General features: G+C 41.9%; 1 protein-coding gene across 1 annotated transcript in view; it reads left to right on the top strand.

Annotated features, from left to right (window-relative positions):
• The window catches only part of CACNA2D4 (calcium voltage-gated channel auxiliary subunit alpha2delta 4), a 165,368-nt gene that overhangs the window by 135,184 nt on the left and 11,637 nt on the right, over window positions 1-18,547 (top strand). Inside the window, exons 30-34 of the mRNA XM_067536119.1 lie at window positions 8,879-8,949; window positions 10,603-10,678; window positions 12,492-12,544; window positions 13,594-13,649; window positions 14,978-14,998. Of these exons, the coding sequence (XP_067392220.1) occupies window positions 8,879-8,949; window positions 10,603-10,678; window positions 12,492-12,544; window positions 13,594-13,649; window positions 14,978-14,998 (277 nt within the window). The remainder of the gene's footprint in view (window positions 1-8,878; window positions 8,950-10,602; window positions 10,679-12,491; window positions 12,545-13,593; window positions 13,650-14,977; window positions 14,999-18,547) is intronic.

The raw sequence follows: 18,547 nt of genomic DNA, 5'->3' as shown, positions 1-18,547 counted from the left end.
GACTGGAAGTCAGGAGAGCTCAGTTATATTCCCAGGTCTGGGACTAACTTGGCATATGGCCTTGAGCAAGTCACCAGTCCACAGGCCCCCGCTTTCCACTAGGCAGGGCAGGCAAGCAGTCTATCGCCCCTGGCCCTCAGACAGGACGGGGCAGGCCAAGTAGTCCTTAACCCCCAGCTCTCAAGCAGGGGTGGCAAGCACAAGCAGTCTATAGCCCTTGGCCCTCAAACCGGGCAGGGCTGGTAAGCACTCTGTTGCCCCCAGCCCTCAAGCGGGCAGGGCAGGTACAGTGGTCTATATCCCCCGGCCTTGCAGGCAGGCGGGGCTGGCAAAGCTCGGTATTCTCTGGCTAGCAATTCAGAGGAAGCCAAGCACTCCCGGAGTGGTTAGGGAAGGGGGACGCAGGCCCAGCCGATTCCACTGCATCCCAGCCCAGGGCCCTATCAGTGGCAAAGTGGTTTGCCACTGAGTCAACAGGGATCCAGCTGCAACACTCTGACTGGTCCACTCCCAAACTCAGCCACTCTAGCGTCAGCTGTCCCTGGGCTACTTCCTCCCACCCTGTCCCCAGGTACCTGTAGCCAGTAATCTCCCTCCAAGTCACTGGGGTAGACAGCAAACAAAAGTCCCATGAGTCCCTCCCCGCTGACCGGCAGCAGGTCCGGAAACTCCTCAGGGTCATCAGCAGAGGGCAGCTCCTCCAGGTCCCAGGGGTTCTCCAATACACCAGGCTCAGTCTGCTCCAGTGGGTCCCTGACATCAGGCAGCTCCTCCAGGTCAGGGCCAGCTTCAGGGGGTCTCTCCCACTCAGCAGTCTCAGGTAGTTTTTCCCAGCTACTGGGGCTCAGTATCCTCCTCCAGCCACTAGGGCTCAGTAGCCCTATCCAGTCACTAGGGTCTGGCGGTCCTATCCAATCACTAGGGTCCAGCAGGCTTGGGAGGCTCCGGTAGGTGGGGCAGTTGATCCACACAACCACAGGGCTTGGGTCAGGCCTAGACCACAGCCTCTAGGAAGACACATCTGCCTCCAGCAACAACATCCCCCTGACTGAGCTTCTGGGCCAGCCTTTTATACTTCCCTTCCCTGCCCTGACTCCGCCCCCTGCTTCTGGGTGGTTTGGCCTGCAGGGCCTGGTTCTGCCCTGTAGGGGCATCATGACCCTTCCTCGGGCCCAGGCTCCGAGGAAGGCCACAGCACCTTGCTATAGTCCGTCATTTCATCAAAGGAAAATGCTAATGCACCAGCCTTGTTATCCCAGATGAAGTTTCTGACACATTTTAATCCAAACACACCAGTTAAGATAAAAAAAAAAAAAGTTTATTAATTACAGAAATATAGATTTGAAGTAATTGCAAGTGATGATGCATAAAAGTCAGGATTGGTTACAAAAAGAAAATAAAAGAGTAAAACGCAAGCTAATGGCTAACTTAACAAGTTAACAGAATTCAAAGCAAAGGTTTTCCTCACCACACACTGCAGTAAATTTCACAGGCTGGGTCTACTTTCAGTCTGGGATCTGTCCCCTTAGTGTCCTTCAGGTATTCATTGATATCATGCGCAAAGAGACGGGAGGAGGAGAGGTGAATTGGAGACCACTGTCTTTCATTTTTATATCACTCACCCCTCTTTAAGCCAGCTGGGGTGCATGTGACAAATAGTCTCTTCTGGATGTGAGGTCTGAACCATCCCTGTGATGAAATTTAAATTTCTCATTCACACCTTCCTGTTGTTGGAGAATGGCTGCATAAGTCGGGGATAGCTCTTTAACACCTGACTGGGTGTTGGTCTGTCCTTTGTCCCTGACCAATTAATTTGGGCCTGCTTTTCTTAACCTTGAAGCATGTTATAACAAAGTTATGCAGTAGAATCCTATAACTTTACATACAATGATGATACACGTATTTTATCAGGACAATAATGTTCAGCAGATTATGAGTTTTCAAATGATACCTCACCAGGCATACTTTATACAAAATTTATCATAGTCTTGTAAAAGTGGTGATCATAATGGTATAGACTGTCACAGGTAGTAATTAATGAGGAAACCTGTGAGAGAATTTGTGGGTGTGCTGGACTAGTGGGAAATAAAGGGAGCAAGTAAGGAAAATAAGGACATTGTTGAGAAACTAAGGACCAAATTCTGATCCCCTTATTTATGATGAGTAGCACCTTACTCCAGAAGTAGTGCCACTGAGTTCAGTGGGACTGTTTGTGAAGTAATTGCTACTCGATGTGGGTAAAGTTGACAGGATCTGGTCCTAAATGATTTCTTTATGTCTGTCTTCACTAGAGAGGATGCTGGAGAGTTACCTGTCCCAGACCGACTCTTTTCAGGTAATGAAGATGGGGCACTCTCAGGGATTCAGACATAAAAAAAGGAGATGCAGGAACAAACTCATAAACTGAAGAGCAGTATGTCAGCATGGCCAGGTGGCACAGAAAGGAGCCGGAGAATGAAATGTTTGAGCTTCTAACAAAAAATATGCAACTTCATTAAAATCCACCCTATGCCAGATTACTGGAGCGTTGCAAATATTGTACCTGTCTTTTAAAAAGGCAATAGGGGTAATCCTGGGAATTACTGCGGCCTTACTTCAGTATCAGGTACACTGGTTGAAATTATACTTAAAAATAGAATTATAAAACACCCAAATGGATGTGACAAACAGTGCTTCCTCTATAAAGGAAATTCTGTCTAACCTCCTAGAATTCTTTGTGAGTGTCAACAAAGTAGTAGAGAATTGAGAGCCAGTTGTTATAATTTATTGGAATTTTCAGAGTCTTTGACAAAATCCTTCAAAAGAGGCTGTGTAGTTCTGAGGTTAGAAATAAAGTACTATCATATATCAGAAAGTAGTTAGGAGACGGAAAACAAAGAATAGGACTAAATGGTCCATTTACAACATAGAAAAGGTGATCAGTGGGATGTCCCAAACTTCCATAGTTGGATTAGTGTTTAATATATTTATCAGTAAAAATAAGCGAAAGGAGGGAAGGGGAAGAGCAAGATGGTGAACTGTGCAGCTAATATAAAATGTTTTAGGTAAGTCAAGACTAGAGAAGACTGTGGGGAACATCTTAAGGTGAACTGGTGATACAATGGCAGTGGAAATTCAGTATTGACAGATGTAAGATAAAGCACATAGGAAGGAATAATTTGAACTGCATATATACATGTCTGGGTTCTAAATTAACTTTCAGGAATGAGACCTGGGCAGCACTATGGACATCTAAATGTAAACATCTGCTCAGTGTGCAATGACATCAAAATGTTACAACGCATAAAGAATGAAGCAGCAAATAATATTGCAAATATTGTAATGCCATCATGCAAGTCACTGATATGCCTTCACCGGAAATGGTGTGTTTAGTTCTGGCCACCCTCTTCTAGAAGATACAACAAAAATAGAGGGACTTTAGAGATGGCTGAAAAAATTATTAGAGACATGGGGAGAATTCCACATGAGGAGAGATTGAAAAGATCAGGACTATTTAATTTAGAGAGAAGATGAATATTTACATCTATTTGCCCTTCTTATAATGCAAGAACTAGAGGACTTTTAATGAAATTGATAAAAGAAAAACCTTTGTTTCATTACATATGAATAAACTGTGGAACTCACTGCCACAAGATTTCACTGAGTCAGGAATGTAGTAGAATTCAAAACAGTATGGTCAGTTAGATGATTAATGAGACCATCCACAATTACATTAGACAGAATAAAAAAATGTAAAAGGGATATAACCTTTATGCATCAGGGTATGAACCAGCCACCAGCTGAGAGGGGGTCAGGAAGGTACTTGTCCTTTGGGCAGATTTTTCTGTAAGTCTCCACTGTGGGGTTTCTTGCACCTTCCTCTGAAGCATCTACTGGCTATTGTCAAGTCACAGATGCAGGAATAAATGGACCGCTGGTCTGATCCTGCAGGGAAGTTCCTATGTTCCTACTGTTAGTTTTTTTTTTACTAAGTTTGACTATTTCATCACCTTGACCCGCACATGCTTTTAAAAAAAGCTGCATCCCTGAAGCCATTTGCCCATGGATAAAGACAAAGGCAACTGCAGACTGCTTAATGCCATAACCACTGTCAATTCTGGGCACATCGCACCTGTATTCCCGTTATGCTGTCACTGCATTTCCCCTGGGTCTTATGGAAAGTGAGGTTTATGAAAAGCTGTTCTCTGGAAAATCTGACTAGTGAAAACCTGTCATTATCATGGATTTGGATAAATTATAAACATTATCCATGTGCCTCTGAGATCAGGCATTCTGGCAGGCTCCAATAATGTCAGCTCCTCTAGCTGTTAACTCCCCAGAGCTAGGGAAATTCATCACTTCCTTTCCCAGGCCCCAGCTCACCAATTACTTTCTTTTATTCATGTTTCATTTGTTCCTTTTGTATTTAGACTGGATCTTTATTTCACATGTTACTGTTGGTCTCTAAATTATTGAATCCTACTTGGGATTCCTACGTCCTTTTCCTCTGCTACAAACGTCAACAAAATGGCAGATACCCAGCCAGAACACATAGGCAGTAGATTTAGTAAATCAGGAGCCTGAGCTCTGGGTAAGGCAGCTTCCTGGTCTGTGTCTGCACACTGGACATCTCACCATACTGCAGCTTTCCTGGATCTCCACATGTGGGGCATTGTAACACAAAGTAGCATGCCTGAATCTGGATTTCCTCAAGGGGACAAATCAGCCAGCTTGCCACATTGCATCCCCCTACCTTAATTAGCTATTTAGGTTAAATGCCTTGTAGCTGATGCTGATACCAGTGTTTTGCCAGTGTATGTGATTACAATACAGAGGCCAATGCTGTGTATAAAAGAGAGAAAGACAGAAGTTTTGCCTGCAGTGCTCACCATACGAAACAAACCAGGAAATGCATCAGATCGTGAATGAGTCTATGCGGCAGGGTCCAGTGAGTCATGCAGTACTATGTGTCTCAAGAGGAAGCTCTCCCCTCACCCCATCTGCACCTCAAGGCAGCACAAACTGTTACTGCTCTGGCATGAACAGTGGTGGGTCCTTGTTCCTATTTCTCCCTGCTTTTGGCCAAAGAAAGGCAACCAAGGAACTGGCTTCTTATTTAAGACAAACTGAACCTGCCAACAGTGTGACACTTCCGAGCATATATTTCAAGATAAAAATAGAGGAAAGTGCCAAAGTGTGTTTGTTCTTGCAGTGATGACATGAGCAACTGAGACTGAATTGCCTTAGCTACTCCAGCAGCTGTGACATCTTCTCCCCCATGTCTTTTCTCAGTCCATCCTGCTGCTGTCCTTTATGCTGATCTGACACCACTCCTTGTCCCAGGAATGTATTGTATATTTGATCCATGTGCTGAAAAACCTGTGCTTATAATAACAAGGACTCCGCACACAGAGCCAGTATAGGAGATAGTTTTAAGAACAGACAATGGATCCAAGCGTCATGCAAGCCAGCCCGCCTATGCCTTGGGAGCTGGAGGATCCAATGACCTCTTCCCGAAGGAATCAAGAAGTTTAGTGAAAGCTGAGAGCTGCAGAAGGTTACGTTTGGGCTTTAATGAGTGGGGAGATGGAATCTCTCTACAGGCAGACATGAAACAGAATTGCTAATCCTTTAATTCACACTGATCCCCTATCTGAACCCATCAAGGAGGGAGTTAGGGGTTAAAGACAGACAGACACATGAAAGACGAGGGACAAAAGAGAGAACTAACTGATGTAGAGTCACAGGGAAGGAGGAGGGAAGAGGAAACAGATAGGCCCAGACTACATGTAACAAGAGCTGTATTGGGGAGCTGGTTCCTGTTAAAACACAAAGCAAAGTCAACCCCAGTGGATGCAGGAGTCAAGACCCAGTGGGCCCGGGCCTGCCCCATCACCGTGCAGTCAGCCTTTCTTGCCTGCTTCTGCTGCTGTGGTTGTGAGAGTTGTTCTGCCTTTTATTTGAGCTTAAAATACTTTATATTGACATTTTCCAGTTGCGTCCCTGATACGATAAATGGGTTTTAACACTCTTACCCCAGGCCTGCAGCCAGAATGGATGTCTTAGGCATAGTTGAGGAACTGAAGTTGCTTGATTTTTCTCAACTCCCAATAATTCTATCACCTATTTCTCCCATCCTGCTGAATTTATTTCCCTGATGCTGCCTTCTTCTTCAGTCACCTCTATGTGGACATTTTGCTAGCGCTGCCCAGATGAATGTTCATGCAAGTGCATGTCTGTGGTTGGGGTAACCGGGCTCACAGAGCTTCATCACCATCTGAGTGGAAGTTGCAGGCAAGTAGAAGGTGACCAGGTGTGTGTGTCAGTGTAAGTGACACGGCTGTGGGGCAGGGGCCCTATGGTCACAGATAGGGAATCAGTTGGATGGGGCAATGCCCCTCTGACTTCACATCAATCCCCCCATCCCTGGGGTATGCTTTCTCCTGACCCCCGACAAGTCCACGCTTTGGCTGTGGCTTGTTGGTGCAAGTCCCATGACATCCCATGTGATTCTATTGTCTGGTATTGGTGTCACTGTAGATTGTGAGCAAATTGATCCCCAACCACCAGCTTGACAGTCCAGTGCAGGCCTCTCCTATTGCTTGGTGGACTAGCCTGATGACCTTTCATAACATAACCTCTCATATTGACAAACCTATTAGCGTTACATTTCTCTGTCTAAAACCAGAATAGGTTTTATGAATGGCTTTCCATGACATAACGAGAACTGCTGGATGCAGATTCAGAAGAGCAGTTTCAAAGTCAGAGTTCCTTCAGCTGAGCACATACATCTGCATGCATCTAAGTGATGCACACAAACACCCAAGGTACACACACAAATCAGGTTTAAATGTGTGCACATGGTCAGTAAAATGCCTGTGTGTGGGAATGTGTGTGCAAATATTTGACTTGCATGTGTACATTAGGCATTCACAAATGTATGCCCACAATTACTGGGTGACATTACATGGCCTATGTTATGCAATATGTCAAACTAGATTATCATAAAGACCTTAAAGTCTGTGAATGTACGACACTGCATGTACCTGTAGGAACCTGTGTGGAAGCTGGAGGAAGTAAAAAAGGCGGCAGAAGGGAAGAGTTTGGACTAGTATGTTAGGGTGGTTGCACATGGCTAGGAATGTTAAGTTGCAGTTGGAGCTGCTCTGTAAAGAGTTGTTTTGATAAAGAGCCATTTGGATTTACTAAGAATGGAGTTTTACTATCCAGTACTGTATGTCAAATGGCCAGATCATTGCTGTTTTTCTGGATATACTCACTGGGCCTTATTCTCATTTGTACTAAGGTTCCATTACAAGTTTACACACTTTAAGGACTTTTTACATTGCCACTGTAAATAAGAATCAGGCCCTCCATGCTCAGGAGGAATTGCAGGAACTCGGTAAGAATTCCCAATATTCCTGAACTAGACAGGCCGCACTCATAGTCCAACAGTGGCCCTTTGACCTTGCCATGCCAGCTGCAGATTATGTTGTGTTAAATCCAACTGTTCTGACTCCTATTACTGCTACAGAATGGTATTAAACGCAAGCAGCTGGACTACTAACCATCATAATCAGATTGAAAGAGCCAATGAGGTGAAAGAGCTACAGCTTGCTCAGACTCCTTTGACTGCGTCTCAGATTATTAAAATCCAAATTGTGGTGCAAAAGGTAACTATGGATATGTATGTGTGGTGGAAATATCTGGCGCTTTAAGAGTATTTGGAGGTGATTTTTAACCAAGTATTACTAATGGTAGTTGATTATTATCAAATGATTCTTTGGTAAATCCTCCTGAGGCTGCCTAGTGGAAATGGTCACACTCAAAGTAATGAAGAATTAATTTCTCATCTGTTAGCTGCTAAACTATTGGTAGTTTCTCATTAGAAAAGGGAAATTTTCCCCAAACTGAAAGAATGGTTCCGTAATATATGAGAGAGAATTCTTATGGAAAAATTAACCCATTGGATCTGTATACTGCAATATGGGCAGAAGACCAATAGATACTTAGCTATTTAGTAACCATTTATCCAATACTCAGAGAAAGCACACTTGCGTGAAAACAAACCATTGCTTTGACAAATGTTAAACATAACTTCAGTGGACTTGCTGTGGCTTGTTAGTAATTAAAGGCAGAATTGTTGTTCAGTTCAAGAAAATCTCCAGAGGCAACATACATTGATATGTACAATACAAAGATTTTTTTCATCTTCTGACACTGTAATAACCTGCCCAATAGATAATTCTGACCATATCTTTGCACAATATCTCTCTCAAACAAAAAGTGATACATCCATTTTTGTATTTGTTAATATTGCATCTTTGGTATTTGTATGGCTGTGATTTGTAAAATTGCTTAGGGTTCCTAAACAAACATGTAACTGCACATACATATTGTGGCTCTCTGTCCCCTTCTAGTGGCTGAACCACACAGATGTTTATGAGTCTGCTACAGTTTTTGAGCTAACAGAGCTGGATCTTTTAGCTCAGGTGGGAGAAGCTCATGCTTTCAGATCCAGTGAGCACAGGTCCACAAATATTTACAAGAAGAATACAGGCCCTGAATTAATCTGCTTGGGTTGCTGTAGCGTATCTCTGCCTTTTTCTCTCAGACACCTGAGGGGCTAATCTCAGTTAATCATTTCCAATTTTAGTGGGAGGTGAGTAGAATACCAGCTGGAAATGTGATGAAGTTCTCCACCTCAAACATCTCAGCCAGTCAAAAGATGAGCTAAATGTTACCTCTTTAAAATGCTTGCAGTTTATTAACAGTATTCACCAGGTAGTAGATCCTACTGCTTCTAGACAGAATGGATTAGTGGCAACAGTAGAAATTTTAGGAACTGTATCACTAACATCTCTCATCCCTCTCACCTTTTATCACTTTGTATTTGCAGACTGGAAAATTTTTTGGTGAAGTGGATGGCTCAGTAATGACCCAACTCCTAAACATGGGAATGTTCAAGCAGTAAGTGGAGATCTGCTCTGTGCCTTTCTTCTTTTAGAAGGTGATAGAGGTGGGGATGAAATGTATTGTCCAAGTGACAATGATATAGCTGGCTATAAGGATAATGAGGGAAAGCATGAGATGAGTCAGGAAGTTCTGTTATTTATTCCTCTACTATCTATTTCCCTACAGAAGCGTCTTCACCTAGATCCTTCCCCCTCACCAGAATCCTCATACTTCTTGTTTCCTCCCTTCTCCTATCAGGCCTCTCTTGCTTGCTGGATCCAGCTACTGCAAAGCATTATGGGATGAATTACTGCTTCGGGCTTGCACTGTGTGAACTGCACCTATGTCTTAGTCCCTTATGTTAAGGCTTCAGTTTCTCATCAGACCTTGAAAGACTTTAAATGATTGGTTGGATGCCAGAGACCTCCCCAGTAGTTGCAGTGCAGTAGGTTGAAAATGTTTTCACTCCAAACATCCTTCACTGGTTTAGTTGCATATTAATACTTTAGTAAAATTAAAAAATAATTAAACATTTAGATGGATTAAAAATGGCATCTGGGGTTATTCAGGTATATCAAATTAGAAACTTCCTATTTGAGGGCAGACAGTGGTCACCATTTGAGTTCAGGAAGAAATTTCCTCCCATGGTATAGTACTGCACAGTAGCCTATGTTAAATAAAAATTAGGTTTTGGCCTAAATTAGCTTAAGTGTAGAAGAGTATGGAGAAATTAAAGTTGCTTTTGTAAGAAAAGTTAGAAGTTGAAAATAATAAGATATAGAAAAATGGAAGTTGGCTACAACATAACTTGGGGTCATGTCCTTGCTATGTTTTGGTTATAACTAGTTTTAGCAGCATTTTAATGTGTTTTTAAAATAGTAAATGTTTTATTAATATGCTATCTATATTAATAGCACGAAATACATTGGTACAGATGTTAATTTAAGTAATGTGTAATGTAAAAAAACAATAAAAAGGTGGCAAAAATGTGAATATAGTAATAAGTAGGTATAATGTTAATTATTTTTAGAGTAGTTATTAAGAAGTAGTTTGGTAAAAATTGAGGAGAGCTCCAATTAATATAAAAAAGCACAGTTAGGTTCCACGGTTATAAAACTGTACTTTACTGAGTTGTCAGTGGACTATTTACCCATTGATAGACTCTGTCACCTTCAAGTGTAAGTATAACTGTAGTATTATGTAAGTAATAATTGCATAGCGGTTTGCTTAACTAATCATTTTTCTTTTGAATCAAGTTCAGTTTTATCATTCACACTGTCACCTAGTGGTCCTCTACTAAATAAATTGTCTGAAACCAACCTACAGGCTCTAATCTGAAAACTAAATTGTGTTTTATTGCACCCTTTTCTTTAACAACTTCATATTAATTGGGAACATTTCAGCATAAAAGTTACAAAAAGTTACAACAGCTAAATTAATCTGGAGGTGTACACATCTCTCAGAAACATCCAGCATTAACCACAGACAGGATATTGGATGAGATAGACCATCAGTCTAATCAAGCACGGTAATTCTTATGTACAGAAATATAGCCAGGATGTAGCCTGAGTAGGAAAAAAATTAGCTCACACTTGAGTGACCATCTCATGGATGGCTGCACTTCTTGCTTTTGACTGTTTGTTTGCTTGTTTTGCTTTGATTTTATAGGGTGACGATGTACGATTATCAGGCCATGTGTAAAATGCCCTACCACCACTACAGCGGTGCCCGGCCTCTCCTCAGTGTATGTATCTCTGTACAGTCAGCCCGTTGCATGAATGGTCATCAATAGTTTGGTCCAGAACTTCTCTAATGCTGTGAAACATATTCCTATTAAAAGATCAGAAGTTGTTTGTTCTCAATTAATGGGAAATTCAAACCTGACATAGATCAGTGCAACTGAGTTTCCTTCAGCCACTTGCATGAAATCAGAAATTGGCCCATCATGCCTATCAGTCAGATAAGCAATCACTGAAATCTAGAAGGACCAGATAGAGGGCAAGAGTTAAAGTGGAGCAGAAACTTTCTTCTCTTCTGCCAAAGATCAAAGCAGCAGGATTGAAGTAGAACTGAATATCAATGCTTTTACTGGGGATGTTTTTCACATGAAGCTCAAATTGAAGAATTACAATGTCAGAGCCAGGAGAGAGTCCCCTAGGAAGGGGCATTCAGACTATCATGGGAGAGATAAAGACTTGGAATACAGGGACCAAGGCTGAACCTTCTGAGAATAGCAAGTAGACCAGGAAACACATAAAAAAGTAGCTAGATTGGGTAATAGGTATCCTACCCTAACCAGCTAACCCGCCCCTAATTAGTTAATACAACCCTAATCCAGCCTAATCCCATTCTAACTGCCTAATCTAGTCCCAACCAGCTAAAACTAATTAGTTAATCCAATTCTAACCAGTTAAAGGAACCTGACCCACAGACTTTCTGTTATGGTGAGTTTTTGAATGCTTTAAAACTTCAGTATGCTGCAGGAACTGGTTACTTCCAGCATTTTACTAGTGCTAGTCAAAAAATTAATGACTATTTCAGTGCATATGTCCATTTTTTACAACATTTTTCAGTTTTTGGCAAACAAAACATTTCAGCCAGATAGACAAAATCTTTTGGTTTTACTGATACTTTTTGGTTGACTGGACACATTTTTCAGTTTTTGGTTACTTGACAACTGGAAGAAAAATCAAAACATTTTAGTTTTTTGTTGCTAAAAACTGAAAAAAAATTGACTTTGGGATTTTTCAACAGAAGCCAGAACGTTTTCAACTACATTTTTTTTTTAGTTGAAATCTTTCATTAGAAGAATAAGACAATTTTCCAACAGATTCTACACTTGACTGCTTGCTCATTAATCTTGGATTAACTACGTATACATGGGGAGAAGGGGTGGCAGGAACAGGACTTAGTGTCGAATGGAGAAAAGGGAGAGTTCCACCTAGGTGTAGGGCTCTGTACAATGAACTCATCAGTATACTGCCAGCCTTTTATTAGGTTACAGTCTGTAGATGAAAGTGGAGGAATTGACTGGGGCCTGAGAATAGCATGTAGGCCAGGACATACCTAAAAGGTGGGTAGACTGAGCAATAGACAACCCACTTTTAAGAAAGGCTGGATGGATATGAGGTTAAGATGCTGTGTTATCAAAAGCAGACAATACTAACTTTAGTGCAAGGCTGCTAATGCTGCAACTTGTACCAAAAGTGCCACTTGCCATTGGATGATAACAGCATTGTAAACTGGCATTGCCTCATTTAGTTGGCTTATTTCCTCCCTGCTTTGTGCTCTCAAGGTCATCCATATTGTGTACATTTGTGATAAACTCTCTGACCCGTTGTGAATGGAGGTCTGGAGATGCTATTGGTAGCAAGGAAACTCCATTGGCTTTTGTTGCATTTTGCAAATTTCCCAGTGATTCCCAGAACTTAAATTCTAACCCATCTCCAAGAGTTTGCTTGGTGGAGGGAACCTAGATGAAATGCTGAGTCCTGCAGGATGACTGTCTTTTCTGTGAGCAGATTTTTATGGTATTGCTCATTTTTCTTTTTCTCCAGCCCATTTATACCTTTCTTGCTGCAGTGAAGTGGCTGATAAGTGATTTCCTCATGTGAGTACAACAGTTTGCGAAAATCACACCAACAGAGGGGAGATCTAAGACAAATACAAGCATAGGCTCCTTGATACGACATGATTATAGGCAATTTTGTGGCATTCATCACCATTGTACCTGAGCACCTCACCACAGCCCTGTGAGTTACTAATATTCCCATTTTGCATATCGGGAAGCATAGGCACAGAGTAGTCAAGTGATTTGCCCAAGGTCACATAGTGCAAAATCTGCAGCAGAACCAGAAATATCACATAGGTTTCCCAACTCTGAGTGCAGTTCCTTTAACCACTAAACCATCCATCCTTTTTCAGATTTGACTAGGCTCAACTGAGAGCACTTGTTCAGTTGAAAAGAGGTAAAGAAAGAAGAAATTCATCTCTTCAAATCAGGTTCCTAGTGACATGCTGGAGACTATACCCTTTGTTTCAAGTACATGGTGCAGTGTATAGAGTAGGGGGTGCATTAAACGGGAGCACTGGAGTCACCTTCCCCTCAGATTGAGAGGAAGTTCAGATCTACATCTGGGTCCAAACGTTGGAGCTTAGATCAATCTTTACACTGGGCCCAAACTGAAGCACTGAATCTGAACACCCTTGAACTTTGGAAAAGATCCAGAGGCCAAGGCTTGAGTCCACCCTTAATACAGATTAGTTCACCAGGCACACTCAGCAGCTGTCGCTGTGTTTACATAGTGCCTGCTTCTGTCACAGTGCTCAATCCTTACTCCCCAGCTGGTTTTCAAGATGACTGAGTCATTTCTCAGCCTCAAAGGCCACAGAGCTAATGAATGCACTGGGTGCGGGGCTGCCTACACTGTACTTTGGGAATAAGGCACAATTAGCCATTCCACAATGAACAAAGCAACACTAAAGCAGAGAGCCCAAGGGTAGGGTGAAAAGGGCTCAGGCTTCTGCTACAAGAAAATTAATATTGCATATTTTAGGACTTGGGCTCTTTAGGCCATGGCAGTCCACGGGGCCATCTCTGTATCACCTGTTTCCTTCTGGGCTACTGTAAAATGTCCTCTCCTCTTGCTCTTTTGTTAGATTTCTTTTGGAGTTTAATATTTGTGGCTTCTGGCACTCAGACAACTTGGCAGATGGTAAGTATGCGGGAATTCAGCTACCCCACAGCACACAAATGCTACAGCACCACTGAAGGAAGGAGTTACAGAGAGAAATTGTGCACAATGCCAAGGCAATACTCCCACACTGGCACCACGTTCAAGACCTGCTCAAACTCCAAAGCTGAAAGGCACTGGGACCAATGACTTTACAGCAGCTTAATATCATGTGAAGTCGTAGAATGATTTTTTCTTCCCTGGTATCCTGATAAGTTTTCCCCACATTGGACAAACTGAATATAAAAGTCACTGGTGAAGCATTTTCAGTTGAAAGACTCTCTCAGGTTCTCCATGGAAAAGAAAGGAATGAAACCAATATGGCTCAAGGGAAATTTAATAAGGGTCATTAGAAGCTACTTCAAAAACCTATATGATTCAATAGAAAATTATCTCCTTTATATTTGTTTTTGAACCATCTTATGGAATGCTATAGTCGACATATAATTCTCTATTAAATTGTACAAGACAGTTTTTAAAAAAACCAACAGAAATTTTTTCATTTCTTAGTCTATTCTAAAGGGGTACCTACCAAGACAATGAAAACAGAACATTGCAAAATAGTTGGGAACAATGCCTCATTAAGAGATGGAAGGACCTGTATGAATTAGGCTGTATTGTAATATGAAATCCTCACTAGTCATTCATAGGTAAATCCTGCTTCTGTTGAATACAGTGGCAAAATCCCCATTGACTTTGGGATTTGGCCTTAAATTGCTGTGCATGTCCCAGTGTTCTGAAGCACTCAATAAGAAGGTGAAATTCATCCCTGTTCAGAAAATCAGCACGGGCCCCAGGCACCATGTAAGTCCTCAAAATAAGGATTAACTGGAACTGCTGTGATGATGGGACTGGTGCAGGCTTTCTGGAGAAGAATGAACGTCATGCCAAATACATATCATGATAAATGTGATGGTCCTCCTGAAGAGTGGTATACTTCCTTCAGAATCACATAGGTTCACAGAAGTTAGAGGGGGGAAGAACAGGTTAGATTACCAAATCCATTCTAGCTGTCTGTGCAGGACAGAGAGTGCCCTTATTATAGGGTACATCAAGTGAGTGAAAGGGTTGGTTTTCCTGCAATTATGTATGACTTTAAATGGGCATGTTTTGTTTTAATCATTGCTGTCTTTGGGGGGGGGAAGGGAGACGGTCCGATTCCTGTACTATTCCTCAGCACTTCCTTCTCTGCTTTCTTTCATTTTCCCCTCACTCCATCCATGACATTCCCATGTGACTTCATACCTTCAATGTGCTGCCATCTTGTGTAACGGTCATGTGAATTCATCTTCATTATGTGACTTGGACAGCCAAGGCCGTCTTCCATCATTGTAAGTAGACTCATAGTTAACAATTTGGGTTTCCTAGGAATGGAAAGGGGAGGTTCATGAAGCATTTAGTCAGAAGCCTTAAACTGGGTAGGGGCAAACAAACCATTACTTTTTGTTTTTAACTGAGCTAGTCCTAAATTAGCAGTGAGGTTTCAGAGTAACATGGGTAGCGGTGTCTAACTGTAATTCTCTGCCAATGGTTGGTGATAGCGGTGCTATCATTTGTTCAGTTTGTTGAGCTGTTGATATGGGCTAGGTCAATAAAAGGAGGCAAATACTAATCTACTTAGTGATTGGCTGCCCAGACAAAGCCTAGCCAATTATTACTACAACACAAATGGATCCATGGCCTCTTATCATATAAGCAAGTATGAAGGGTCTTTTGACTAACTGGGCCTTGTAGGGCACCTGGTGCCCCAGTTGTCACTGTGTCTCTCTTTCCAGGGGCTATGCAGAAAATGAACAAATGATAACCTGCTCCTTCCTGTGAAATAAACCACACTGTTTTATGTACTTCAAATATTAACAGGCAGCATAGGTTTTCCTTCCCCCACATCTTGGCTTAACTTCTCCTCATTAATAGTGCTATGGTAATGCAATATTTCTTTCATGCAGCTAATCTGATGTGTGTATACTTAAATCCATTTTTATAGGCACCTTGGAAATCCCTCCAGAATGAGTCCAGATTAGGACTGCACTTTGTGTCTCCCTGTTTTCACACACAGTTTGTGTTAATTTATTCTTTCTCTGTCCAGGGGTGTGGGTGGTTGGACAGGCAGGAAGAAGTGTTTGGCACATATTGGTATGTATAAGGATGGGCTTGTAGATTTTTGCCAGAAACATTAAATTTTCTTGACAGTGTTACAAGCTGGAATGGGGGAGGAGTGAGAAAGAGAGGGGTTTTATTATAAATTTATTTAGGAATTTATGATACTAGAATTAATCATTACAATTCTAATGCTTATCTTTATATAACTATTCAACTGTCCTGCCCCACAGCATTGATTATATTTGTCCTTCCAAAGTCCTCTTAATTTCTGGAAAGTGAAGAGGTGTTGTAGGAATAAAGGCATAATTGACTCTGGCCTGGTCTACACTGACAGGCAAATTCAGCAGTAGTCGACAGGACTTATGCAAGCTACGTAGAGTGGCTTGTGTAACTTACGTCGACTTCCTAAATTCCCTTTTGCGCACCGTCTCCACTACACTGTACCGACAGGAAATGCGTATCTATCGACGCAGAGCTACGCTTTTTGGAGAGGTGGTTTTATTAAATCGAATTCCAGATTGACTGAGCAGGTCTCCACTTCCGCTCAAATGATCCAGATAAATCAATCTGACAATGGCGAATTTGCCGCCGTCAGTGTAGACATGCCCTCAGGCTGTATCCATCATGCAAAGGAGCAAAGCTGTATTTGAGAAGTGGCAAGAAGAGCTGCTTGCTTCCACAGATTTCCCACTGCTCTCAACATACATTCCCCTTTCTTGTAACTGAATGGATTGGGGGGACTTCTAGTTCTATAGGTGATCTATCTAGTCAGGATCTTATACTAGTACCCATCACTGTAGAAACCATACTCTAATAATTAAGACTGAGAATAGTTTCAGCCCAAAACTGTGGCCCACAAAGGAATATTTCTAGAATTCTAGAGCAGGAAAAAATAGATTATGATTATATGATGGTTTCCAAGTCTGATGCTTTAATCAAGCAACTTCTGTATTCTGTATTTGGGCAGATTCTGATCTCATTTACACCAATGTAAGTCTAGAATAATCTCACTGACCTCAGTGCAATTACTCATGATTTCACAACCTAGGTCATATAGTCCATAACAAGCAGCTCTGGGTTTTTTGCTCTTTGTTACCAAAGTCTTTCTGGAAGTGCAGATGGCAATAAGTGTGAAATTAACTTGGTAGCAAGTTTGCAATTGGTTATCAGATCCTCTGACTGTTCACTGACATTTGACCAAAACAGTCATAGTTTTTGACATAGCTTTGATGTCCAGTGTGTAGTTTCTTAAGGAATGCTGAGGCTCTATCCAGGTGTAATGTATGTGATGTATATGTCACTAGTCATCCATGAACTTCTGAGTAGCTCTTCAACAGCATTGCCTCTAAGGCAAAGGAATAAGTGCCAGCAGGCTTAAGAATATCTTTATTTTAGGTCTTTGTTTTCACACAGATGTTGGTAAATTTACTGCTGGAAGCTAAACCACTATAGGCCAGTTTTAATCTGCTTTGAGCGCATCCACAGAGAAGTTTGCACTGGCTTAACTCAGTCAGGTTAAAAATATCTTTATCTTTAGTTAAACTACTGCAACTTTGGGTGAGACAAGGTGGATGAGGTAATATCTTTTATTCGACCTGTTGGGGAAAGTTCTGTGTAGCTCGAAAGCTTATCTCTCTCACCAACAGAAGTTGGTTGAATAAAAGATATTACCTCACCCACCTTGTTTCTATGCAGGAACCGACACAGCTACAGCAACACTGCAAGCAACTGTGTGTGTAGACTAGGCCTTAGACCATTACAGCACTGACATTGGCAGTGTGCTCAAATCTGTCTGGAGCTCCTCAAATATGATTTATTTCTTTTCCTAAAACAATTAAGGCCTGATCCTCAGCTGATATGAGTTAGCATAATTCCACTGAGTTTATCCAAGCTGAGGATCAGGCCCTATCTTCCCATTTGACAAGTCCCTCAAGGGTATAATTTTCAAAGCCAAGGGCCTGATTCTTCCCTCTTTTACGCTGGTATAACTACACTGACTTTTAATGAAGTTACAGCAGTAAAATTGGTTTAATGGAAAATAAGATGCTAAATTTGGAGAAAAGTAATCTGACTCATTCTCTTTTCCTAGGAACCTTTGTATGTCCCTGCCATTAGTGATCAGCTAAATTCATACAATCACTTGCACTGTACTCTTAGCAAGGGGCAGCATGTAGGTGTGCTGCCCCAGGAACAGACCAGAAACCAGACGGTCACTCAAAGAGCTCTCTGGCTAGCAGATTACTTCTCCTGACAGACAGATTGGCACAGATGTACTGGCCAGCCCCTTGTGGCATCAGAACCCACTCCTCACCCTCTCATACGAGAGGGGCCTGAAGGCACTGCTCTCCCCATCATGCTGCTACCCACAATTTGGGCAGCAAGCACAGGGCTTGGGGTGCCTTATGCCTCTTTAGCCCCTGCACAGGAGCACAGGAAGGGTTGTAATTTGGCCCTTAAGTCGTCAAGACAAATAATTATTTTCCCAGCGGTCAGTAGGGCAGATTCAGTCTGGGATCTGAAAGTCCTCCAACTGTGCTTTTTGTGCCTCTTACATCACCAGTAATTAATAGCAATTCTGCTGTTAATATGTTGCTACCCACTTTGTAGCTGAGACGTATTCTGAGATGCAGGACCCTTGTAGGTTGTATCCCTTGCTAGAGTAAATGCAGATACTATTATTTTTTATAGCAGGATCTAATCCTTTTTTGAAATGTACTATGCTATTTGCCTCGATAATAGTGTACTGTACTGACTAACATGTCCTTCCTGAACTGAATGGA

The sequence above is a fragment of the Emydura macquarii genome, unplaced genomic scaffold (genome assembly GCF_026122565.2).
Source record: "Emydura macquarii macquarii isolate MOO-44397 ecotype Brisbane River unplaced genomic scaffold, CSIRO-AGI_Emac_v2 contig_3530, whole genome shotgun sequence".
NCBI lineage: Eukaryota > Metazoa > Chordata > Testudines > Chelidae > Emydura > Emydura macquarii.
The sequence above is the reverse complement of the archived record's forward strand: the minus strand, read 5'-3'. Positions and strand labels throughout refer to the sequence as shown.